Source organism: Schistocerca cancellata, chromosome 10, assembly GCF_023864275.1.
Source record: "Schistocerca cancellata isolate TAMUIC-IGC-003103 chromosome 10, iqSchCanc2.1, whole genome shotgun sequence".
Lineage (NCBI taxonomy): Eukaryota > Metazoa > Arthropoda > Insecta > Orthoptera > Acrididae > Schistocerca > Schistocerca cancellata.
Genome location: NC_064635.1, coordinates 89,077,167 through 89,104,768, shown reverse-complemented (window position 1 = coordinate 89,104,768; position 27,602 = coordinate 89,077,167). Strand labels below are relative to the sequence as shown.

Below are 27,602 nucleotides of genomic sequence, written 5' to 3'. Positions count from 1 at the left end.
CATTAATTTGTACTTCGTCCTGGAAAATGTTGTTAGCACTGTATTTTGGGGTAACTCATCACACTGAGCTAAAGCTTTTAGCATGCAAAAGCATGTAATATGACTGATTTGTGGTGTAAATTCAAGAACATCGTGTAGAAACATGTTCAAAGAACTTTATATTATAACCACTGCTTCTCAGTATATTTATTCCTTAATGAATTTTGTTGCAAGTAATATATATCTCTGTTTCCAACCAAAGCTCAATATATAGTGTCAATACTAGGAATAAGAACACTCTACATAAAGACCTAAACTCACTTACCATGGTCCAGAAAAGGGTCCAATATTTCGGAACACACATTTCCAATAAATTTCCAGCAATCATAAAAAACTTGGTTTCAGATAAAGAACAGTTTAAACAGAGTTTGAAAGACTTTTTGATAGACAACTCCTTCTACTCTATAGATGAATGTCTTAACGGGGACTAGCTTGAGTAAAAATGTCTGTTAGATTTCAGTTTCGACAGCACTTGGTCACAACAGTCAAGATTAGGTATGACAAATTTATTAAAAGAACATAACTATGTTTCATTCTGATAAGAGTATAAATTCTGTAAATATTAGCACGTCTGGTTTACTGTAATGTATTCACCTATTTTTACAATCCCCTGGAAAATGATCAGGGTAGTGAGTATTATATTCTGATGTTTTATGTTTTTTTATGTTATACTTTCTGATTTGTTCCATACTCACAAGAATCATCTCATTTTTTGGGTCTATGGAACAAAAACTGAATCTAATCCATGAGACCAGGTTCAACAGATGTACCCTATCATAAAATACCATCAAATGTCCTCTATTCTTGAAGAGTAATTAGTACAACCATAGCACCACAATATAATTAGTTGGTGAACAATCCTGTGATGTATATATAGAGAAGCTGTAGGTTGTTGAAAATAAGAAATATTCTCTTAACAATGCAAGATACTAGTTTGCAGCTTTATTAAAAAACTTACAATAATGGTAACTATCTTCAAATAGTAGCAAAAGCTAGTTAAATTCATATTAGATTTTAAAATATTTATCTTTTTCAGAAATGCTTTTGTTGTTTCTGCAGTTTTGTATTTTATGTCTTGCACATCGTCACTTTTCATCTACAACTTTTAGTGTCTTATTATCTAGTCTAATTTTGTTTGAGGGACTTACAATATATCAAGGTTAAAGGGGTAGGAGGGGAGGGGGGGGGGGGACCTTAACTCAGCTGCGAATTCTGTATACTAAAGTTTTCTGATCCCAAAAGCAAGCAATATGAATTATTTGCTGTGTGAATTCACAAACATCCTGCAGAGGACTGTTTAAGAAACTGGAGATACTGACTACTGCTTCCCAATGTATTTATTCCTTAGTGAAATTTGTCATTAAAAATGTCTTTTTTTTTTTCAAACTAATAGCTCAATTTATGGAATCAATAATAGAAATAAGAATGAGGTTCACAAAGATTTAAAGTCACTTACTTTGTTTCAGAAAGGTGTCCATTATTCAGCAATACACATTTTCAATGACATGCTAGCAGCCATAAAAAGTTTAACTAATAATAAAGTTCTATTTGAGAAGACTCTAAAGGATTTATTGGTGGCCAACTCCTTCAACTCCATTGATGAATTTCTTAGCACAACTGATTGATGCATGCACATCATTAATAATATCACATAATGCGAACATTTGTAAAGGAATACTGAAATCAGAACTGTGTAAATGTTTTTTGCTTTACTACTCTCAATTCCTGTGTCTCCTATGACTGTCTAGGCACTTATATGTCAGCAGTGTACTATGATGTCTTACTCCACAGTACCCTACGTACCACTATGTGGTCTGCAGTCAGTAGTGTGGTTTGAGTCATGTTGTAGGCTATGTTAGTTTTTGTCATGTTTGTGTCTTGTTGTGCAGTACTGTCAACCCTGGGTACGTATCATGGTGTTTTACCTTCTTCCAAATGTGGATTCACTTATGTGTTTACTATTGTGCTGTTTGTACATACAAATGGTGCAGTAGATTTACATTTTCTCTCCTCCATCACTTGTTAGCAATGGAAGCATACTACTCTGCAAGTGAAATGGAGGATGTGATATTCTGCTAGGGTTTAGCAAATGGACATAGCCTGGGAGCCGGTGTCCTCTACGCTGAAAAACACCCACAGTGCAGAGTGCCCTCTGGTAAGCTGTTTAGCAGACATTTCCAGTGTCTGAGGGACACAGGTACCCTTGTACCTTGGAAGAGTGATGGTAGAAGATCCCACATAGTCTGTATACCTGACACGATGGAGCGTGTGCTACGTTCAGTGGAAGAAACCCCTCAGACCAATGTGCGGCAATTAGAAGCAGCAGAAGGATTGGCTCACTCTCTTATCTAGGAGGGGGGTTACTTCATGAACAATTGCTGTACCCATATCATCTACAGTGCATTCAGACCATAAGGCCACAGGATCATCATGACAGGCAGTGATTCTGTCAATGGCTGTTGCAGAAGTGTGCTGCAGATCCATTGTTCATGTCAAGGATTTTTTTTTTTTTTACCACTAAGGCAGGGTTCACAAGAAATGGTGTTATGAATTCAGGGAAGAAGACATCAACACTGATTTTCAATCAATGTATCGGCAGTTGTACTTGTCGACAGATTAATAGGGTCATCATGGTACCACAAAGGTTACTTCGGGTGCATTATCTGAACATTCTCATTAATATATTGCCTACCATGCTGGGAGCTGTGCCATTGCAGCAACGAACACAAATGTGGTTCATGCACGATAACACATCAGCACACTTTCATTGCAGTGTGCGTGAACATCCGGCACAGACATTTCAGGACCGCTGGATTGGTCACAGGGGTTGTGGGTTGGGGAACACCTTGGCCTGCTCGTTTCCCAGACCTTAATCCCCTACACTTTTGGTTACAGGGACACTTGAAAGAATTGGCCTACACCACACCAATCAACAATGTGCGGGCACTTCAGGCTCAGGTCTTCAACGCATGCCACGTAAACTTTAAAGGGAACATCATTCCTTACACCGGAGGGCAGAGAGGTGCATTGTCATAAATGGATGCAAAGTTGAATACCTCCCATAAACACATGTTTATAAGTATGCATTTCCAGACCCATGTTCACTGGACCTACATTTCTTGTTTCAATGAGTATTGCCACCTCTCAAAGTATTCAAAAAATTATATATTAAAAAAATAGTGTTCGGTCAGCTGTTTAAAATAAAATCACTGGTCCTCTAAATGATTTTGTCCAGAGCTAAATGTTTCAAATTCATCCTTCAGATATGAAACTACTGCCTCTGTATTTAGTTTACTGAACAAGTTAATCTTTCTACAGACTGTGATACCAGCTTATGCACGGAAAGCATCACATCAGTCAGATCTATTTATTACCAGTAGTTCTATCTAACACACTGCCATCAGAGTGTGCTTCTGAATGATACTTTTCAGCATGAGCAATTGGTATTGTTTCAGCACAGTCCATATCAATTCAGGAAGGCTAGGAAAATATCTTATCTTCATAGTCTCAGATGTTATGGAATTTAGCACATGTTAAAATGAAGGAATAAGTAAGGAACACGTATTTTTTTGTTTACTCCAAAAAAATTTCTGCTCCAAGATACAGCCCTCCAAAGATGACATTGTGCATATTATTTTGAAGATGCGAATTCGGGAAAATTCTTTTAAATGCTGTGTCTCTGGAACAGTTCTAGATATTTTGTTGGACTTTCTTTTATTTGAAAGATAATTGCTTTATGATTAGAAAGAAATCTTCCATTTGGACTTATCTGTCAAACGTCTTTTACTATAGCATAGTGAATGTTTTTTATAATTTATGGAAAAAAATTCTTTTTGATTTTTTTCTGTTGATTAGTGCCATATAGTTCTACATTCCCTGAAAAAGATAGCATCCACTTTTAGGTTGAACAGGTTTTATAAACTACTGAAATTTTTGCCATACATAAAACCTATTTTATTACCACATTATCACATAACAGGCTCATAAAAATCAAAACCTAGCTTCATTTTAAATAGTTCCAAAATGTATGTGAAAAATCCAAAAACTTAAAGGTTTCAATTTTTACAACTTCTGTGCATTCTGTTTTGTACTTAAATTAGCCAGTCAGTGAACTAAAAATGTGTTCCACTGCTTTAGTAACTTCTTTTGATATAGAGTGATGCCTTCCTGTTGAACCAATAGAAACTGGTGCACTTACAATCTTCAAAACATTGTGAACAGGAAGTGAGCACTGATGGTATTGTTGCTGTCCTTCACCTGGAAACCTGTATCCAGCAGTTGGTCCATGTGGTAGCATGAAGTTCACTACAGTTTCGTTGAAATCATAACTAGTGTCTATAATCTCTGCAATTCATGTCACAGTCATACACACACACCACAAACATCCCCCTCCTCTGGTTGTGAATCTCAATATTATCCTGCTGTTCCTAAGGTGGTGGGCACATGAACAAAATTTCTTCTTTCTTGCTCTTTAAAGTGCATGCAGTATGTGTTAGCCCTCCACTTTGAGTCCAAAAATGTGTCTTCTGCATTCCTTTCATGGGAGTGGTCTGTTTGGAAAATTCTTCTTTTTGCTGCTCACGGAATTCTTCAATTTCCTCTTTGAACAAAAGAGTGAGGGCTGTGGATGTGTACGATTTCACAGCTCTCATAAAATCCTCAGCACTCTGAATTGCAGCTGTATTTGGTCTGCTAAGATTATGTTTTATAGCATGGTCCTTCAACAGGCCTCCTACACCATCACAAGGCCCCTTTCTGTGACCAGTAGCACTGTATACCCAGTCAGTTGGCACAAGCAACTTACTCAATTCAAACAGCTGGTACTGATTTTTAAAATGACTAGGAGCACCATCAGAAATGATGATCATCTTCTCTGTCCCTGTTTGCAGGTCAAGAATTCTGTGCATTGCTAGCAAAGCATGTGCTGAGTCATGTCCTGTGTCATCACTTACAACTACAACACTTGTGGTCTTGTTTTGAAAATATGTCCCTCCTGTAAAAACTGAAACCTGGTCATTACTCCAATGTTACCATTGTACTTCTTCAGGAAGAATTACAGAAGAGTTCTCAGCAAAATCACAGTGAAGCAATAAACACAGTTCTTTAGCCTGTACACACCCTTTCACTTCTGCAATGTGTTGTTGTTGCAATTTCTTCAGTTGCTGGTGTGTTACTGCTTTCACTAACCATTTACCAAGTTCATCAATGAAACTGTCAAAGGCAACAGCTTTCATAATTAGTTTATTTTTCTCCCATGTTGGATACGTTATTTCTGCAGATATATATGCTATGTCTTCCAGGCTAACTGTCCATAAAGACAGTCCTCCCTTTCTGGCAGAAATGATCATTCTCATCGTCTCCAATATGGAGCCTATGACATCATTACTTAAACATAACAACAAACATATAAAAACAAGAAACACATTCCCTCCAAAAATATAATTAAACTAACAGGATCAGCACAGGAAATTGCAGATTTTCGTGTGGGGACAAACTAAATATAAACACATACAGACACACACCACGACCACAAACTACACAAAATGATGACATAAAAACAACACAAAATTCACACATTCCGCTACACTCACAATATCCGCTGGAATCGGTCACTTCCCTTCACCTACATAGCTCACCACAATTGTCGATACCACAAAATAAAAACCAACAACACCCAAAAATTATAATCAGACCACAACTATCGATACCACAAAAACAACACAAAAAACAACAACTTCCCTTGACCTATATAGGTCAACTACAACTGACGATACCAAACCACACAGCAACAACGACACATTGGAATCGGACACTACCCTTGACCTATATAGGTCAATTACAGCAAACGATACCAAAAAATTGGAATCGGATACTTCCCTAAGGTACATAAATCAACCACAAGTGACGATACCAAAACATCAAACACCTACACCTGCGATAAATAGAAAAATAGAAACACACACACACACACACACAAAAAACACAACCAAAACAAACTCTCAACCCACCCACAACCTACCAACCCCAACTTAAACCCTCCCCCTCCCCCCGCCTCAAAAAAGAAAAAAAAACAAAGATTCGCCAACAAATAAAAATTAGAAAATAAACAAAACTCTATCACACACTACACCTCAAAAACAACTGCAACAAAACAGAACCCTCCACAACATAATCACAAAACAACCCCCACCCACCCAACCCACCTAAATCCACAAACATTACTAACAACCAACAACCCCCCCCCCCCCCCCCCACACACACACACATGCAAAACCTCTTTAACTAACCACCTTTAGCCTATAGCCTATGTATAGGTATACATTTTACTAACAGCCATCAAAAAAATGTGAAAAATGCTCTTTCGCCAGCGATACTCATCTAAATGAGATTGCAGGTTAGAAGAGCGCCTTTTCCTCTTCCTTATGACTGATTTAACTGCCCCCCCCCCCCACCCCAAAAGAAAAAAACCCTCTATTGTATTAGTACATGCCCCAGTCCCGTAATCCTTGTAGTCTGGACTACGATTGACAACTAAATGATCATAACCCCCCTTCCCCAACCGCCTATAAGATGAAAAAGCATCTGAAACTACTGCACTCCCCTCCTCTATATACTCTTCAATTAATCCCACCAATTTCCTCTTTGTATGCCCATACAAAACCCTGAAAACACCATCTGCATATCCAACCCCAAAATAACAGCCCGCCACACCCATAAACCAACCGGAGACTTACCCCTCCTGTATTTTCTCTTTCCAAACTGTGATTCATCTACCTCGAACACCACCCTGGCCCACCCAACTTACCCCTGTACTTCACTATCCATAACATACTTCCCTACAAAAAGAAAACCAATCTAAGACAGTCCTATCACTCACACCAGTTTAATGATTGCAAAAACTGATGGAGGATCTATAACAAAAATAATAAGTCATCAAAACTCTCTCTCCCATGGCCAACCTAGACTTCTCGAACCAGGTACGGCACCTAATGGAGCACCAAAGGTTATCCCCTCCGCACCACCAAATGTAACAGTCCCAGGACCGAGATGCCGGAACAGTGGCCAACCGCAAATTCTCTTTACAGATACTGCACTTGACTATTTTGGCCAACAGTCCAAACTTCTGCAAAACTTTAATGAGGCATATCATGTCATACCCCATCTCAGCCCACCTGTGAACTGTTAATTTCACTGCCATATCCATACCTAACAAAAGAAGCCACAAAATAAATTAAATGAAGTACCACACGACAAACAGCAAACCAATAACACCAATCAACACTGCAATCACATAAACAAAACAAAATTCCAATTGTAAAACCCACTGAAATCAATTTCCGTTCTCCAATCACAGTCAACATAAATTAACTCACACTCCGACCAACGACGCTCAAATGGACCCAATACAACACATAACATGTGGACCACACAAAAACGCGCACACACACACACACCACCACCACCACCAACCGCAACAAGACGAAATCTACAAACACAACAAACTCAAACTAAACTCCGTGCTATAACACAACAAGATGACATCTACAAACACTCATAAACTAAACTCCATGCCATCATGACATCAGACACCACAACACCCTATGTCACAGGTCAAAACTGATAGGTGGGATTGGACGCCTCCGTTGAATCCTTTTACAGACCTCACATTTCTTGATTTGTCTACCATGTACTTTGATACTGATGGAACGTGATTCAAAATTGTTTTCTTTGAAAATGTCTCCAGAATAATAGTTAAAACTTGCATCTTTTCACTGTAGGATGCACAATATTCAACAGCTGAATTCATATTTGTAAAAAATCCCTGGCAAGAGGTGCAAGAGTGCTTTGATTTGTTTCCTTCTGAAGATGGAATTTCTACTTTGAAGAGTGTGGTCAGTTTTGCTGTAGTGCACTTATCCATAGCTTTAGTAATTTCTCTGCACAGAGCTTATGTCTCGACTTCACTGAACACAGTTTCTTAACAGGAGAAACACCTACCTCTGTATTTATTTATTTATTTACAGGGTATTTAATTCTTCCTCTATTGATGGAAAATCTGGATCATCTGCACTTTGTTCTGATAATATCACTGTTATTATTCTGTCAAAACATTTAGAATGCAAAAAGTCATCACTGGAAACATCTTCACTTTGAAACAGAGACTTCAAATGAGAACACTTATTTCCAACCTGAACAAAGTCTGTTTTTTTATTGTCTTACATATCACTCTTTTAAGGATATGCATTATAGTCAGCACACTTCACTCTCCTGTGGCCCCAGTCCGAAGACAAGTCCTTTTCACAAAACACACTGCAACTGTGTCAACTGGCAAATTTCTCACGAAAACTCGGAACTCACTGGATGGTCTCAGATATCTTAGAAGTCTCTTCAGTAAACAAATTAGCACTAAACAACTGCAATACAGAAACTTGCAATGAACAACCATGACCAAGAAACTACGGTAAAGTGTAAGAAATATCTGCAACAATGAAAGTAACTGCAACAAAGACAATAGAAATAAACATTGTAAAAAAGAAATTAGTAAGTGAAGACATATATTACCCTTGAAAGTTATAAAAAAAAAAAGAAAAAAAACCTGTCCAACTTAAAAGTGGAAGCTCTCCTTTACAGAGAATATAGTACTACATGGTGCTAATAAACAGAAAAAAATCTAACTCTTCTGGATTGGCATTTTTGAAAAAACTTTTTTTTATGTAAATAAAATAATTCAACAGGCGACAGTAAAAGAACTTTGGCAGATATTTCAAAACAAAGGATATCATTGTAATCATAAAGCAATTATCTTTCAAATAAAAGAAACTCTAAAAAATATCTACACAGAGATACAGCATTTTAAAACTTTTTCTGAAATGTGCATCTTCAAAATAGTGTTCGCAGGTTCGCAGTGCTATCTTTGGAGGCCTGTATCTCGGGGCGGGAATTTTTTTGGAGAAAACTAAAAAATACATGTTTCTTGCTTACTCCTGAATTTTAACATATGCTAAATTCAATAATATCTGAGACTATGTAGATAATCACCCTGCCTGAAGTGATATTGATTATGAATCCGCAGGATGTCTCCTCAACACACCGCATACTAAACTGTAATTACCGGTATCCCAATTAACTGTTTTATGATTAAAGTCTCCTCTGATGTGACAATATGATTGGAGAACATATCTGTCTAATAGTGGTTCTTCCGAAAAAGTCTTTGTTTACAAATGCGGTTGAATCTGGCAGTTGATAGACGGGCTCAATCTTATGTTGATGGCCACCATTGATACTATATATTGCCTACACAATCTCACTAGCATCTTCAATTTCTATTTCAATGGACTTAAGTTTTTTGTCTACTGTGACAAATACAAACATCTTAGTTTCTCATTAGCCTATCCTTGCAATATACACATATACGAGCTCCACTCCTCTTTACAGCTGCTTCAAACATTGGGACTTTGATGCAATGCATTGGCAGTTGATCACTAGGATTTCAACTGTTTCATCTATGCAGGCCACCTCTTTGAACTTTAAATTAATACTTATGGGCCTCATACAGCTATTGTTAATTGGTGTGGATCAGGAGTTGCTGAACCAGAAAAACCACAGCCAGTCATCTCGTTAGCAGCCTTTGACTTATAGCGCACCCCTGAGTCATCTAAGAGTACCATAAAGTTCTCAACCCTCTAGTTCAAGCCTGTCAAGTCACAGCATAGCATGTCACAGAATCATTCAAGTCTCTGGTTCAAGCCTTCTGCTCGACTTCTGACCAGGGAGGTAGACTGAGTTCTAGGGATAATGCTGCAGATTGTGAGCTTCAATGAATCCCTGTGAGTAAGGGTGGCCCTCTCAACCTTTCCTACCATCTGTGGCAATGATCCAACTGTGATCCTGGAGCCCATATGACAGGCATCATTTGTTCTACCATGTGGTAGTAACATCTGCAATTCGTTGCACCTTGTTCCCTCAAAGAAGCTCTTTGCTAAACTATTACCTTGTTGAATGAGACATACACACAGACTGCACATGGAGATCCTTCACATCCCATATGCTATTTCACCGAGGGATAGAATCATCCACAGTATGTTCTAATTGTCTATGATAAACAGACTACTTATCCTTTCACACATGTACTCTTGACACAGCAGCCTTCAAAAGGTGAAGTTTGACACATGGGTTTAGTTTCAGTGGGAGGTAACATCTCAGATTCATTGATACAGGAAGCGGGCATATTTTGCCAGCACCTTCCTCCCATACACAGGCATGGTCCCCAAATCAATCACTAACTAGCATTTTGATCAAATCAACAAGGAGCAGCGTGCACTCATTTTCTAGATAGGAGACACTACCCATTCATAGCTTTGTGCTCATTATATCACAAAGGACACCGTTCTTAGTACAGCTGAATTGCTTATTTCAATATTTACTCATTATTATATACAGTCCTACTAATCTGTCTAATGAAGATTACAGTGACAGAATGAGCTGTAGTGCACCCTTGGATCTTGGTTGGATTGAGAAGTGATAGGCCTAATCCAATTTTAAGCTGCCAAATTAAACAAATGTGATATTATAAAAACACAGCTAATATATAGTCAAAAGTCAAGTTTATATATTCATCTTGTGGTGCTTTCTTTTTACTGTTAGGGTCCGTCATTGGTTTAGCAATAAATATAGGCTATTTCGAAGATTTTGCCTTGAGCAAAACAATTTGTTTTTCTCATCTACCACTATCAGTGAAAATCCCAACCAACAAATATTAAATTAAGACAACACAATCGTGAAATATCGGATAAGAAGTGATCTTAATAGCGGAATGTGCAGTTCAGTAAAATAGAAGGGAACTCACTGATGATGGTGTAACATCATTCATAACAGTGAAGAGGAAATAAACAAGAAATTGGATTTTGGTCAATATAGAATCTTCCTAACATATTTGAAGTTTACAGAAAGTGGCTATAATTTGTTTCGTTACTACAATGTTCAATGTTTCACTAAGAACCCATAGTCGAATCAATTATTTTAGTTAGCTTTCTGAAATCTACTTTTGCCACCCAGCTACATAAACTCCCAAAACTATGGTACGGTTTAATATAATATCGATACAATATTCATTGAATTTAATCCGGTATCTAATCCATGTTGCATTTTACATGCAACACATTTTGCATAATATTATATACAACCTGTCCTACGGAAAGCAAAAGGTACTGAATTATTGCCTCCTTGAGTGAAATATATACGATAGTTGTCGTTACGGCAACACTAACCATTTCCAGTGTGAATGAATTCCTTCAGGTAATTTCCTTCCACATGTAACTTATGTTTCACAAATGCAAGCCGAAACTCGATCGCAATTCCGGCCCACAGCGCACTACCGGTAGTGTTTTTGTTTATTTATTTGTGTTCAGCATATTTAATAGTTTACGATTTTGACAGCATCATCGACAGAATACAAACATGTACTATCTTTGGCATCCGTCTTGATAGTACTGTTAGCAAAACGATAGCCTGGGTGTATTTTTTTTTTTTTAAGTTAGCAGCGTGTATGGCCAACGACATCATGTTGGTGTAGCATATGAATCCATTGGAGTATAAGCATTAATTTACTTCCAGAGAAGCAGTCCACTGAGGACATTGCTCGTGACGCACAACGCTGTTTAAAATCATTTTACTTCGATAATATAATGTGTTGGTATCGCTGCCACTAAACAGTAGACAGCCTAGCTCGTTGATTATGTACCGGGTGTTTCAAAATGAATTTTGGGGTTTTATGGCTCTGTACGGTAGCTTTTATTTCATTCAATTGACTATTATAAATAGCACATCAAATGAAAGAGCAATACAAACAGATTTGTTTTTATACATGTGAAAGCTGTAAAGCTCTAAGAGTACCTAAGGTTGCTGCATGACGATGAAAATTTTCTGGATCGTGTCGTCTACAATGATGACTGGACTTGTCATCTAAATGAAAATGCGAACACACACTCGCATCTGGGGATCAGGAAATCCACATGAGATGATACAGTTGCAACGAGACTCTCGTAAATTGAATGATTTTTGTGCCACATCTCGGTGGAAAGCTTACGGGTCTTTCTTGTAACAGGTGTTTCTTATCTTGATGCGCTAGTACTATGGCTCGCCCTTCAGTTGGAAGAAGCTGCACGCCGCAATAATATTTGGCGCCGCGTTACTCTCATAACTTATTAACGCACACGATGTTGCAACCTCAGCATCGAAAGACGAAATAATTAAAGTGTTGCAAGAGGATAGAAACGTTCTGTTAGCGAGAATCAGCGAGTTAGAACAAGAACGAAGAAAATGTGTAAGCAGTGAAAAGTGGTGTACCGTAAAAAGTGCGTCGAACACACAAAATTTAAAATCGCAACTAAAGATGTACTCGTGTTATAATGTATCTGTAACGCCAACGGTATCCAGAAAAAAAGTGCGTCTGAACAAGTTAGTGCACTTTCAGATAAAGAAACTGTTCTGATGTCAGCTGGTAAAAAGCCAGTGCAGTGTGTAAGTGTTACTGCAGGCAGTGTTTACACGGCAATCAGCGAAAACGAATCTGTAATGAACGATACCAATAGTGTTCAAGAAGATAAGCACCTGGACATATGAAACGAAGTTACGAGTTAAGGAATGCAGTACGGAATCCGAAAGTTTTAATAGTGAGTGACAGCCAAGGCAGGTACTGCAGAAACATTCTGGAGACAAAACTAGACACAAAATATGACATTCAAAGTTTTATTAAACCAAATGCTCCTCTCTGTGAAGTTTTTAATTGAATTGACAAATTAGCAGAAGACTTGATGCGAGTGATACTCATGTATTAATGGCTGGGTCGAACGATACTGAAGACTCCTACAACAATATTGTGGAAAGCATTGATAACGTCTTACCAAGTGTTCTCCAACTCAATAACAAGACAGATATCATTTTGCACCCAATTCCTAGAAGATTGTACCAGCTACAACACCCTTCAGTGTGTACATTATGCAGTTGTACACTCTCACCTCCGGTATGTGATTATGTTCTGGGGAAGTTCTGGAGATGCCATCAAAACATTAAAAAAAAAATTATAAGAATAATGGAAGGGGTAGATAATCGCAAATCATGTAGACTATTGTTTCAAAAAAGGATGATCCTGCCACTTCCTTGCATATATATATACTTGAAAATATAATGGATTTAAAGCAAAACTTATATACAAAAAGACCACTTATCACTCAAAATCACACAATACACAGCTATGATACGAGACAAAAATTGGATGTACATGTTCAAAGTGGCAACACAAAGTTATTTCAAAACAGCCTTATCCATCCTAGTATCAAACTATACAATGCCTTACTAGATACCATTAAACACATACAAAACATTGGTCACTTCAAATCTAAACTGCAGTCGTACCTGGTTGATCACTGCTTTTACACAGTAAATGAATACCTACAAATCTAAATTTTTGTGTGTTTACTCAATGTAGTCTCATTCAGAAGAACATTTGTATTTTATCTCTCTGTACATAGCGTAACAATATTTATTTAAGTATTCATCATTAATTGATATATTAATGTGTGTTATTATGTACAAAGGTATATTATATGTAAAACTGTTAATATTTAAAAAAATCCAAATATCTCTTGCACATTGTAGATTAAATGGATCAATAAATCAAAAAAAAAAAAAAAAATCAAATCCAAACCCAGTAAATTTAAATATGAAATCAAAGATTTACTGAAGTCCTTTAACCTAAAACCAACTATAACTAACCCAACTTGTATAACCACTACTTCTGCAACAACCATAGATCAGGTGTTTGTAAATACATATAAATATACCTGCAACACACATACTGCAAACACTGGTTTTAGTGATCACAATGCCCAAATACTAACAATCGTTATTCCAGGAAACACAAAACCCCAGAAGAAGAGAGCTATCGCCAGGAAGTTTCATAATGAAAACGTAGATTACTTTTGTTCTCTCTCTGTCTTGAGAAGAGGAATCTGCACTGATGTTTATAGTTCAAACAACACAGATGACAAGTTTAATAAATTTATGGCCACGTACAAACATTTTTTTCAAATAGCCTTTCCTAAACAAACATCACTTATAAATTCTGTACACAAACAAAATAAATGGATCACAACAGGAATAAAAATATCATGCCAGAATAAAAGGAACTTATATCAATACTAAAAGCAAACCACAAATCCTGTGTTTATTAACTACTTTAAACAATATAAACAAATACTTAGACAAGTTATAACAAAAGCAAAGAATATGGAAAGTGACAAACAAATAGACAATTCCAGGAATCAGACTAAAGCAACCTGAAGTATCATAAATAGAGAAACAGGTACTACACCATTAGCTCACAAAAATATAGAACTTCATGAACACAACAATAAAATAATCAACCCCATAGTAGTGACTAATAAATTTAACAACTGCTTTTCTAACACTAGCATACCACCTGATTACCAAACATTACAACTCACAACCAGACAGCAATACACTCCAATCAGATACAAAAATTCTTACACTAACCCCATTTATGTCTCCTACAACACCTGAGGAATTATCTGTCATTATAAAAAGGTTACCCAATAAGTATTCAGCAGGTACTGGTGAAATACCAGATATTATCATCAAAGCAAGTGTAACATCTATCGTAGAACCATTAACAGATATTTTCAATTCATCATTCGTGAGTGGTATATTCCCGAAAAATCTGAAAATGGCGAAAGTAACACCGCTGTACAAGAAAGGTGACAAACATGAAGCTGCAAACTATAGACCTGTATCAGTATTGTCAGGCTTTGGCAAAATTCTTGAAAAACTATTTCTTAGAAGGCTGACAGCCTTTCTAAATAAAGAAAACATAATAAATGATGCACAACACGGATTCAGAACTGGCAGATCAACACAGTCAGCTATTTATACCTTCTTAAATGAAATTCTAACTGCAGTAGATAATAAGCAACATGTGTCTGGCATATTTCTTGACCTTAGTAAAGCCTTCAATGTAATTGATCATAATACTCTGTTGCAGAAGCTAGGTAATTATGGAATACGATGCCTGCCAAACAAGTGGATACATTCCTACCTTCATGACCATCAACAGATCACTCAAATAAAATACAAAGACATAAAAACACAAAAAATTTGTAATTTTTACAGTAATGTACAAAACATTACATGTGGAGGGTCAGGATAACAGAAGCGTCCGATTCCACCCCTCTGCTTTGACCAATTACATCACCAATATGGCGGAAATGACCATTCACAACAACTCCCCTACTGCTCCTATGACGTCATCACGTAAACATGACAACAAACACGAAAATAGATCGAAAAACCACCAACCAGATATTCCTCCAAAAATATAATGAAACTAATGGGACAAGCAGGGGAAAGTGGGGGTTTCTGGGTGGGGACCAACAAAATATAAACAAACGCTATGACACCAAACAACAAAAAACACTAAAATAACAGGACCCCACAACATTCCCAAAGTCCACTACACAGAAAAATCCACTGGAATCTATCACTTCCCTTGACCTATATAGGTCAACAAAAACAATCGATACTACACTATAAATCTCAAAAATTTCACGACAACCACACTTAATCCTACCACACACACACAACAAACAAAAAAAAAAAAAAAGACACCTAGAAAATCAAAATCGGAATCGAACACTTCCCTTGACCTGTTATTCTTACGACATCTCCACATATAGCCATCCCTGGTCCAAGACGCTGGAACTTTAGTAAGCCTCATTTCTTCATGACACACAGAACATTTCACGACTTCAGCCAACAGGCCGAATAGCACTGTCCCCCATAAATTCCGACAACCGAAAACTGTTGACCTTGTCAGTCATATCCATACCTACCAAAGACATAAACAAAGCAATTTACCAAACTTCACTCACAACGAACAGAAAAAAACTACAATAACGTCAACATAACAAAACCAAAATCGTTAACTCAGTGAAAAATATTCTGCTGAAAGCACCGATACCACACACATGCAATGCTACCACCAAATGAACCCTATACGCCACAAAACATGCTACCCATAAACACACCACCAGAGAGAACCACTGACCGCAACAATACGCCATCTATAAACACGCCACACATGCAAACTAAATCAAAAACATCACACAACACATAAATACACCACCAGAGAGCACCACCGATCATATCAAAACGACACCTACAAACATGCCTCTCTCACAAACTAAACTCCACGCCATCATGATGTCACACATGACAACAGCCTTATGTCACGGGTCAAAGCCGATGGGTGGAATCTGACGATTCCGTTGACCCCAAGGGTCAATCCTTGGGCCAATTCTTTTCATTCTTTATGTTAATAATTTGTCATAAAAAATAACTAAAGGGACAACTGTACTTTTTGCAGATGACACAAATATCCTAATCAAATCATGTGAAGAGGAAAGCCTACAAAAAAACAGCTACAGATATAATACAAAATTTAACACAATGGTTCAGAACAATCAAGCTAATAATAAATAATGAAAAGGCACTGACAGTCAATTTCCACAATTCACAGAAACTACATCCTGCAAGACCGATTTTTAAAATTGATGGAAAAACTGTTTCATCTGTGAGCGACACAAAATTTTTGGGTATACATATTCAGCAAAACCTAAAATCATGTAAATAAAAAGTTAAACACACTTACGTATGCAGTAAGAATCCTCTCACAAAATACAAACTGTGCGTTAGTGATCACAATGTACCATAGCAGTATTCAGTCAGTGCTGATGTACAGCATTATCTTTGGGGGAACTCCGTAGGTACAAACAAAACATTTAGGCTACAGAGAAAGATTGTTAGATTAATAAACCATACTAAGTACAGAAACTCCTGTAGACCAATATTTAAAAATCTCAAATACACTGCCTCTTCCTTGTTTATGTATTTGTGAAATACTAAATTTCACAAAAGGAAGTATTTTAAAAGATGGAAATATCTTCAAGTATAACTGTGATTTCCACCCTCATCATACTAGGCAGAAGCATTATTTGCATGTCAATACAGTAAGTACAGACATTTGTAAGAGGGGAGTGTATCATACTGGCATAATGCTGTACAATCACATGCCATCCTATTTGAAACAGATGCAAAATTTACAAAAGTTTAAAGTGAAACTGGAAGAGTACTTGCTTGACCACTGCTTCCATTCTGTTTCCGAGTTTTTAGAGTACCAGAAAAATATAGTGTTACTGCTCAAATATTCTTAACCAATCTATCATTTTATTTCATTATATTAATTTTGTCATCAATATTCAACATGTATTGAAAAATTTTAAATATTTATCTTTTAAAAATAACAATGTGTATGATGTTGTATATACTGTACCAACCTGACTTGTCCTACATTGTTTGTGCAAAATATGTACCTAAACACAATTTACAGGACCAATAAAGAAATACAAATACCATACCGCTGGATTGGTTGCAAGGAGACGTATGGCAGAGCATTTCACTTGACTTCCACGTACACCTGATGTGATGCCATGCGACCTTTGCCTGTTATTGAAGCAGTTGTTGCAGCCAAACACACTGGTCAAGTTTTGGAGCAAACTCACCAATCGTCTAAATGTGTGGCTTGTCACAAATGGTGCTCACATTGAAGAGTTGTAGGAATAACTGTTTGAGTTGCTCTTTCATTTGATGTATTATTTGTAAGTCAAATGTAATAAATGCTACAAAGCCTTAAAACCCCTATATTCATTTTGAAACACTCGGTACTGTTGGGAAGTTGAAAATAGGCCTAATGAGAAATGGAAAGAAAACACATGTATAACTAGTGTATTCAAACAGGAATTGATGAATTAGAAGTTTCTCGCAGCAATAAATTCTGGACATATCACATTCTTATTTCCTTGTTACAACTAAGTTGTGGATTATACAATAAATTGCCCAAGGAAATGTAAAATATTACTAAAACACGTCTGTTTAGAAACACAGCCAAACATTACTCATAGGTAATGCATACTACACAATTGAAGATTAGGCAGGTTAGTGGGTAATAACTAAAGGGGATAACTACAACACCTGTTGCATTTCAGTACATGATCATGGTTTAGTGTTTCCACAAGTAAATCGTGTCAAGATGTAAATTACAGGAGATTGATGTCTTGTCATTTTCTGGAGTTCAGTGTCTCACTCATCATGAGGAGATACTTACTCAGTTTTCCTTTCTGCTGTTTTGTTCCCAATACATAAACTTATTTACAAATGAGAACATGATGTATCACAATAAAATGCATGTCTTAAATAAGAAAAATGTCACTAACTAATAATAAAAAATATTCTTGAGCATGAGAAATAATTTGTTTTCAAACTTAAATGTGTTCTTGTAAAGTGTTTTGCTCTTTTCCTTACCTTGCTTCAGGCCTCCAATGGATTATCCTACTCAAATATTGTCAAATGTTACTTCCAGCATGTTGACAAATAATTTTTTTGTCTTGCAGATCTTTTGGTTACCAAGTACACCACTTTCATGTAGGTAATGAAGTTCGTAAAGTTATCATCCCCTCTGATATTAATTATGTGATTGACATAATGTCCCAGAAACCACATTATAGTGCTATTTTTGTGGTAGGATACAGTCTGGATGCAGGCCAAAGTAGGATGTCTTGTGTATAGTTGATTTCAGAGCTCCTTGTTTCATTTATTTATTTATCTTTATTCATTCAAGGATCAGCTCACAATGATATAGATGATATAGGATTTATCAAGGCAATATAATGCCAATAACTAGGCCCAAATATAATACACAGCATACAGCAACATGCTTTAACGGGATAGGACTGTTAACCTACTGGGGTAGGACAGGTGCTCAGCCATAGCCTTGATTAAGGAACCATCCCGGCATTTGCATTAGCAATCCAGGAAAATCCAAATCAGGATTGCTGGACAGAGCAGTTCCATCCTCCCGAACATGAGGTCAGTGTCCTAACAGCCGCAGTGCATCATTGGGTAATTCATTATTGTATAATGCTCTTTCTTTGATACATTAATTATTTCAGGTAACTTGCTAAGCCAAGCATTGTTTACTTCTTCACTGCCCACATACTGAGGATACCTGCTAATGACTCCTGGAGGGCTTCTAGTCACTTGCAATTTAAACCACTCTTCACTGGCACACATCATAAGACATTCGATGGACTGGACTGAACTTCTGGATTGAATAAATACACCACACTCAATTCTCCACTTGAAAAACTAAGCCAACATACATACAGTCGTGTATTATACATTTTGACCTGATTCATGTGAAAGCAGTAAATCATAACACTGTACTATAATGTGACAAGATGCTGTAGTGTCTTGTTTCTTTACTGTCCACCAGTCTTGAGTATTGTGTAATATGCATTACTTATGAAGAATAGTTAACTGTCTTTTTAAACAAATGTGTTTTAATAATCATTTTCACTTCCTTTGGCAATTTATTATACAATTTTATCTCAATATAAAATTCTGTTTTGAGTTTTTTGTTTGTTTTTCCAGGGTAAATGTAACTCCAGACTATCTCTTGATCCATGATTATGAAAAGAACTGTTAGTACATATTTAGAAGTATTTTCCCTGATATACACCACATATTATGTATGTACTCACTTGGTGCAGTAAGAATGCCTAATTTTTTAAATAACTCTTTACAATGAGCTCGCCTACTACTTCCAGTAGTACTTCCATTATTCTCATGCCCATTGTCTACAGATTAAAAATAGTGCCCATGTTTTGTGCCTCTGATCCCCAGAAAAGAATCCAAAAGCTATGAACTGAGTGTATGTGGGCATAGTATGTCACCACCAGACATTGGCTGTTACAAACTTATGCTAACAGAGTGTATGTGGGCATAGTATGTCACCACCAGACATTGGCTGTTACAAACTTATGCTAACACTCTAAATCATGCTGGTGACACCCTTCTGCAAGTATCTTTGTATGTGCACTCCATGTTAGTTGACAATCAATGCTCATCCCTAAAAACTTTGTTTTTGCTACATAATCTATACAATGATCATCTGTGCTTAAAGTACTAGAGTTCCTTCCCGTCTTTATGCTGAAATGCATCCTGTCCATTTTTCTTGTGTCCAACATTGATTATTGCATACTATGCACCTGTAAACATCCTTGAGGGTTTCATTTGCTGTCTCTAATAGGAGTGTTGATGTTTTATCATTGACTATGATGTTACTGTCATTGGCAAAGAGAACTTTTTATCTATGTCTTACACTGTCTGGAAAGTCATTTATAGGTATTAAGAAAAGAATTGTACCCAATACACTACCCTGAGAAACAGCTATGTTTATCTATTTCTTGGCTGACAATTGTTTTCTTAAATTTATCACCAGTAGATCTTCACTTTTGCATCCGGTTTTTCAATTAAGACCTAAACCACTCATTCACCGCTCCTCTTGCAACTAGCACTCCTAGCTTATTCAATAGTATTTTAATGTCAATAGTGTCCAAATGCCTTCGACAAGTCTAAGAAAATGTCTGTAACAAAATCTTCCCTATCAAAAGCTTCAAGTACCTTTTCTGCAGACTGTGCAATGGCTGGTATTATACTTCTTCAACTTCTGAAACCAAACTGTGCTTTGCTAAAGCGGCCACCATTAAAAAAGTTTGCCAGTAGGAAAAGTCTATTACTCTATTCCCGATCCAGCTCCAGTTGCAAAAATGACCACAGCAAGTGAAATGGTGAAGAAGGGTATCAGCTAATCCACATGAGAGGCATTCATCCTTATCATTAACACTATTCTGTGGAGCTTTTTGTTTGTTTCAACAGTATTATTAACAACCCTGTACATTGTAGATATAATATGCTTTGAGGGTTGTGCTTGACCATAAAATTTGCCTGTCAGTCATTGGTTGCTTGTGTTGCACTTTTTCCATTCATGCTGGAAATCTCTTGTCTCGTTGTTTGTCTATGTAATTGGCCTGAAGGAAGAATTCCCTAACATGCTTTATCTTGCAGTTAACTTTGCTTATGTTGATCGGCAGATGCAGACTTGGGTGCACAGTTTAGAAAAGCTTACAAGTGATATTGCCTGAACTTCCATTTAGCTTGAGAAGCAACACCATTGCTTTTCTGTTGATATGAACAAGTTCCAGCCCACCAGACTCCTTCAGTTTGGCTAGCATATCATACAACAGCCTGAATATATTTCCTAAACTATCTGCTAGCTAGTTGCTTTATCCTGTTGCCTTGCATTTTTTGAATTGGTAAAACTGTGCAATATAGTATGCTTTGGAAAATACATAAGTTTTAATGTTTTGGAAAATTCATAGGTGTTAATGATTGTAATTTTTTCAATTAGTTTCACTACACACCAACTATGTCCCACAATTGCCCTTTGCATTTTGTTTTTCACATATCTCCAGTTTTTGGCTACCATATTTGGAGGGCACATATCAAGATTATGATACTCCTAAAGATTTTTTCTTGGCCCACAACTCATGCCCATCATATATCTAGGATGTTGTATCTTGATGTTTGGAAGTTTACAATTTTTATCACTGAGTTGTACCCCTGACACCGTACTATTGGAGGGGGACACCCACTGTGGTATATATCACTGATGGGCTGTGAGTGCAATATCTGTGACTTTATCAGAGACTTCAGTGTGATTTTAGTGTCCATGTGTTACGGTTGTGTCTTTATCTGTGTATGCAATTGTTCAATAAAGTGTAAGTCTACAACATCATGTCATGCCAGAATGAGATTTTCACTCTGCAGTGGAGTGTGTGCTGATATGAAACTTCCTGGCAGATTAAATCACTACCACTTGATGCTCATCAACAACAGAGGAACCTACAGCATTGTAGCCATTAAGACTGTCATTGTCTTGCTGCCTTACATGGACATTCTCTTTTAGGAACATCATAAACCCAGGCCCAGTGATGGACTTATTACACCAAATCCACCTCTCCTTGGTTGTATAACATACTGCGCTTGTGTGCCTTGATAAGGGCTGTTGCAATGCAGAATCTTTTGCCCTGGCACCTCATCCCTACCTGATATGTCGACCATCCAAGCCAATTAAAAGTAAGACAATCATACATCAATGGACACACACAAGCAGTGTGCCTCTTCAGCTGATGAGCTCTTGGTGATTCACTGACATTACACCAATTGCTGTGTGTCATCGTATGCACTCTGTATGAAGATAATGCTTCCGCAGTGTAATAAAACATTTGGTGCCTTCACCATGGCGTGTGAACAGCTTATAGTCTTTTCACCCAGCCATCTTAATGACAAGACTAGGAGTGCACTCATGAACTTGGACCCACTGACCAGTTGTGCCCACCAGCAGTCTGACCACACTTGGACTCCCTCATCTACCCAGCATCTACACTGTCACCTATCCCGGACATACAATGAAACACACATGACAGTACACTGTGCTTCTTCTTGCCACCTGGCTTCTCCGCTGCTGGTATCTTTGGGCAGCATATTGTCGCCGTGTCTCTTCCTCACCAGTCACTGCCACAGAACTTGACCGCCACATGTTGTCGATCTTCACACGACAACCCTGATTCCACTGACTGCGTTCACCTGGGTCTACATTTGATTACTGTACAGCTGTCACAGACTGATGACACTCTACAACACCACTATCAGTTGTACTATTCATGTCCAACTGTCACAGACAACTTCAGTCCCTCTTAGTGACATGATTTCAACACAACAGTGCCAGACTCTATGCCTGCATCTCCATCTACACCAACTTCAACCATGACGTGATATGGATTGGTGCTCAGCATTCATCCCCTGTCTTTGCCTCCAGTCCATCACAGACAGTTACCACACAGGCCACACCCATTACTACCTCAAGTCAATCAAACTGCCCTCTTCACATTATAGACCAACAGGGATTATGCCAAATAATGGATGAAATGTGTTAACTTTATCTGCTACATTGAAGATGGTCAGTGACCAAAATATAGAGCAGCTAGATGAAGCATGTGTTGCAACTGACTGCTACACTTTCTTTTATCAATAGAAGTAAGCGCAGTTGCTGAGCACTTCCAGATGGGCTCAAATATATCTGGATTTCTACAAATTGCATGCCACTGAAAACTTGCAAGCTTTGTTGACTACACCAGGATTCATTTATAATGTTTTTAACTTAGCCCTGCTTGAGCAGCACTTCTACCTCTACATCCATACTCTGCAAATCACTGTGAAATTCATGGCAGAGGGTACATCCGAGTGCACTGATTATTAGGGCCTTCCCTGTTCCATTCATGTATGAAGTGTGGGAAGAAAGTCTGTTTGAATACAACCAAACATGCTGTAATTAATCTAACCTTGTCCTCAGGATCCCTATGGTGGCAATATGTGTATGGTTGTAGTAATCTGTATTCCTAGAGCCATCACTGAAAGCTAATTCTTGAATCTTTGTTACTATACTTGCTTGAGATACTTTCCTTCTGTCTTCAAGAGTCTGCCCATTCGGTTCTTTAACATCTCTGTGATCTCTGACCATTTATGCTGCTCTTCTCTCTGTTGTTGTTGTGGTGTTCAGTCCTGAGACTGGTTTAATGCAGCTCTCCATACTACTCTATCCTGTGCAAGCTTCTTCATCTCCCAGTACGTACTGCAGCCTACAACCTTCTGAATCTGCTTAGTGTATTCATCTCTTGGTCTCCCTCTATGATTTTTACACTCCACACTGCCCTCCAGTACTAAACTGGTGATCCCTTGAATGCTTCAGAACATGTCCTACCAACCGATCCCTTCTTCTAGTCAAGTTGTGCCACAAACTCCTCTTTTCCCCAATCCTATTCAATACTCCTCATTAGTCATGTGATCTACCCATCTAATCTTCAGCATTCTTCTGTAGCACCACATTTCGAAAGCTTCTATTCTCTTCTTCTCTAAACTATTTATCGTCCATGTTTCACTTTCATACATGGCTACACTCCATACAAATACTTTCAGAAATGACTTCCTGACACTTAAATCAATACCTGATGTTAACAAATTTCTCTTCTTCGGAAACGCTTTCCTTGCCATTGCCAGTCTACATTTTATATCCTCTCTACTTTGACCATCATCAGTTATTTTGCTCCCCAAATAGCAAAACTCATTTACTACTTTAAGCGTCTCATTTCCTAATCTAATTCCCCCAGTGTCACCAGACTTAATTTGACTACATTCCATTATCCTCGTTTTGCTTTTGTTGATGTTCATCTTATACCATCCTTTCAAGACACTGTCCATACTGTTCAACTGCTCTTCCAAGTCCTTTGCTATCTCTGACAGAATTACAATGTCATCAGCGAACCTCAAAGTTTTTATTTCTTCTCCATGGATTTTAATTCCTACTCCAAAGTTTCTTTTGTTTCCTTTACTGCTTGCTCAATATACAGATTGAATAGCATCGGGGAAAGGCGCCAACCCTGATTCACTCCCTTCCCAACCACTGCTTCCCTTTCATGTCCCTCAACTCTTATAACTGCCATCTGCTTTACAAATTGTAAATAGCCTTTTGCTCCCTGTATTTTGCCCCTGCCACCTTCAGAATTTGAAAGAGAGTATTCCAGTCAACATTGTCAAAAGCTTTCTCTAAGTCTACAAATGCTAGAAATGTATGTTTGCCTGTCCTTAATCTTTCTTCTAAGATAAATCGTAGGGTCAGTATTGCCTCACGTGTTCCAACATTTCTACGGAATCCAAACTGATCTTCCCCGAGGTCGGCTTCTACTAGTTTTTCCATTCGTCTGTAAAGAATTCGCGTTAGTATTTTGCAGCTGTGACTTATTAAACTGATAGTTTGGTAATTTTCATATCTGTCAACACCTGCTTTCTTTGGGATTGGAATTATTATATTCTTCTTGAAGTCTTAGGGAATTTCCGCCTGTCTCATACACCTTGCTTGCCAGATGGTAGAGTTTGGTCAGGACTGGCTCGCTCAAGGCTGTCAGTAGTTCTAATGGAATGTTGTCTACTCCCAGGGCCTTGTTTCGACTTAGGTCTTTCAGTGATCTGTGAAACTCTTCACGCAGTACCATATCTCCCATTTCATCTTCATCTACATCCTCTACCATTTCCATAATATTGTCCTCAAGAACATCGCCCCAGTATAGACCCTCTATATACTCCTTCCACCTTTCTGCTTTCCCTTCTTTGCTTATAACTGTGTTTCCATCTGAGCTTTTGATATTCATGCTAGTGGTTCTCTTTTCTCCAAAGGTCTCTTTAATTTTCCTGCAGGCAATATCTATCTTACCCCTTGTGAGATGAGCCTCCACATCCTTACATTTGTCCTTTAACCATCCCTGCTTAGCCATTTTGCACTTCCTGTCGATCTCATTTTTGAGACTTTTGTATCCCTTTTTGCCTGCTTCACTTACTACATTTTTGTATTTTATCCTTTCATCAATTAAATTCAGTATCTCTTCTGTTACTCAAGGATTTCTACTAGCCCTCGTCTTTTTACCTACTTGATCTTCTGCTGCCTTCACTATTTCATTCCTCAAAGCTACCCATTCTTCTTCTACTGTATTTCTTTCCCCCATTCCTGTCAATTGTTCCCTTATGCTCTCCCTGAAACTCTGTACAACCTCTGGTTCTTTCAGTTTATCCGGGTCCCATCTCCTTAAATTCCCACCTTTTTGCAGTTTCTTCAGTTTTAATCTACAGTCCATAACCAATATAGTGTGATCAGAGTCCACATCTGCCCCTGGAAATGCCTTACAATTTAAAACCTGGTTCCTAAATCTTTGTCTTACCATTATATAATGTATCTGAAACCTTGTAGTATCTCTAGGCTTCCATGTATACAACCTTCTATCATGATTCTTAAACCAAGTGTTAGCTATTATTAAGTTGTGCTCTGTGCAAAATTCTACCAGGCGGCTTCCTCTTTCATTTCTTAGCCCCAATCCATATTCACCTACTACGTTTCCTTTTCTCCCTTTTCCTACACTCAAATTCCAGTCACCCATGACTATTAAATTTTCATCTCCCTTCACTACCTGAATAATTTCTTTTATCTCATCATACATTTCATCAATTTCTTCATCATCTGCAGGGCTAGTTGGCATATAAACTTGTACTACTGTAGTAGGCATGGGCTTCGTGTCTGTCTTGGCCACAATAATGTGTTCACTATGCTGTTTGTAGTAGCTTATCCGCACTCCTATTTTTTTATTCATTATTAAGCCTACTCCTGCATTACCCCTATTTGATTTTGTATTTTAACCCTGTAGTCACCTGACCAAAAGTCTTGTTGCTCCTGCCACCAAACTTCACTAATTCCCACTGTATCTAACTTTAATCTATCCATTTCCCTTTTTAAATTTTCTAACCTACCTGCCCGATTAAGGGATCTGACATTCCATGCTCCGATCGGTAGAATGCCAGTTTTCTTTCTCCTGATAATGACGTCCTCCTGAGTAGTCCCCACCCGTAGATCCAAATGGGGGACTATTTTACCTCCGGAATATTTTACCCAAGAGGACTCCATCATCATTTAGTCATACAGTAAAGCTGCATACTCTCGGGGAAAAATTACGACTGTAGTTTCCCCTCGCTTTCAGCTGTTCGCAGTACCACAACAGCAAGGCCGTTTTGGTTAGTGTTACAGGGCCAGATCAGTCAATCATCCAGACTGTTGCCCCTGCAACTACTGAAAAGGCTGCTGCCCTCTTCAGGAATCACACGTTTGAATGGCCTCTCAACAAATAGCCCTCCATTGTGGTTGCACCTATGGTATGGCTATCTGTGTCGTTGAGGCACGCAAGCCTCCCCACCAACAGCAAGATCCATGGTTCATGTATATAAGAAGAGTAAAAGAATGGACCTGCAGAATTACTCATCAATATTCTTTACTTCAATCTGCTTCAGAATTCTTGAACATATTGTCACTCTGAATATAATAAATTTCCTGAAATGGAAGAGCTTCTGTCCACAAATCAGCAGGGATTTAGATAGCTTCCCTTGTACAAAACTCAGCTGTCCTTTTGTCACTTGTGTCACAGAGTGATGAACTTTGGGCAAGTGAGAGACTGTTTGTTTACTCTTAGGACAGTGTATCTTTGACATGTTGTATTGTATGTTCTGTGACGATGAAATAAAGTGTTGTTAGACTGCCAATCGCTGCTCTACTGTGATTCATGACAACATATCCTGTGAACCATGCATGAAGGGCATCAGGCAGATTCCATAGTCCTAGATTTCTGGAAATCATTTGACACAGTGTTCCACTTCAGACTGTTAATGAAGGTACGAGCATACAGAATAGGTTCACAGGTATGTGAGTGGTTTGAAGACTTCTTAAGTAACTGAACTCAGCATGTTGTCCTTGTTGGTGAGTGTTCATAGGAGACCAGGATATCATCAGAGATGCCCCAGGTAAGTGTGACTGGACTGGTCTTATTCTATATATAACATAAATGATTTTTCAGACAGGGCGAGAAGCAATTTGTGGTTGATTGCTGATGATACTTCGGTGTATGGGAAGGTGTCATTGAGTGACTATAGGGGAATACAAG

General features: G+C 37.9%; 1 protein-coding gene across 7 annotated transcripts in view; it reads right to left on the bottom strand.

The window, feature by feature from the left end:
• LOC126106534 (zinc finger protein 3 homolog) overlaps positions 1-11,507 on the bottom strand; it is a 578,052-nt gene extending 566,545 nt beyond the window's left edge. For all 7 annotated transcript variants that reach the window (XR_007523363.1, XM_049912865.1, XM_049912859.1 and 4 more), the window contains exon 1: positions 11,307-11,507. Coding sequence is in view for 6 of the 7 variants with exons in the window: in XM_049912865.1 (XP_049768822.1) it covers positions 11,307-11,309 (3 nt within the window). In the remaining variant the exon portion in view is untranslated. The remainder of the gene's footprint in view (positions 1-11,306) is intronic.
• Between the last annotated feature and the right edge of the window lie 16,095 nt (positions 11,508-27,602).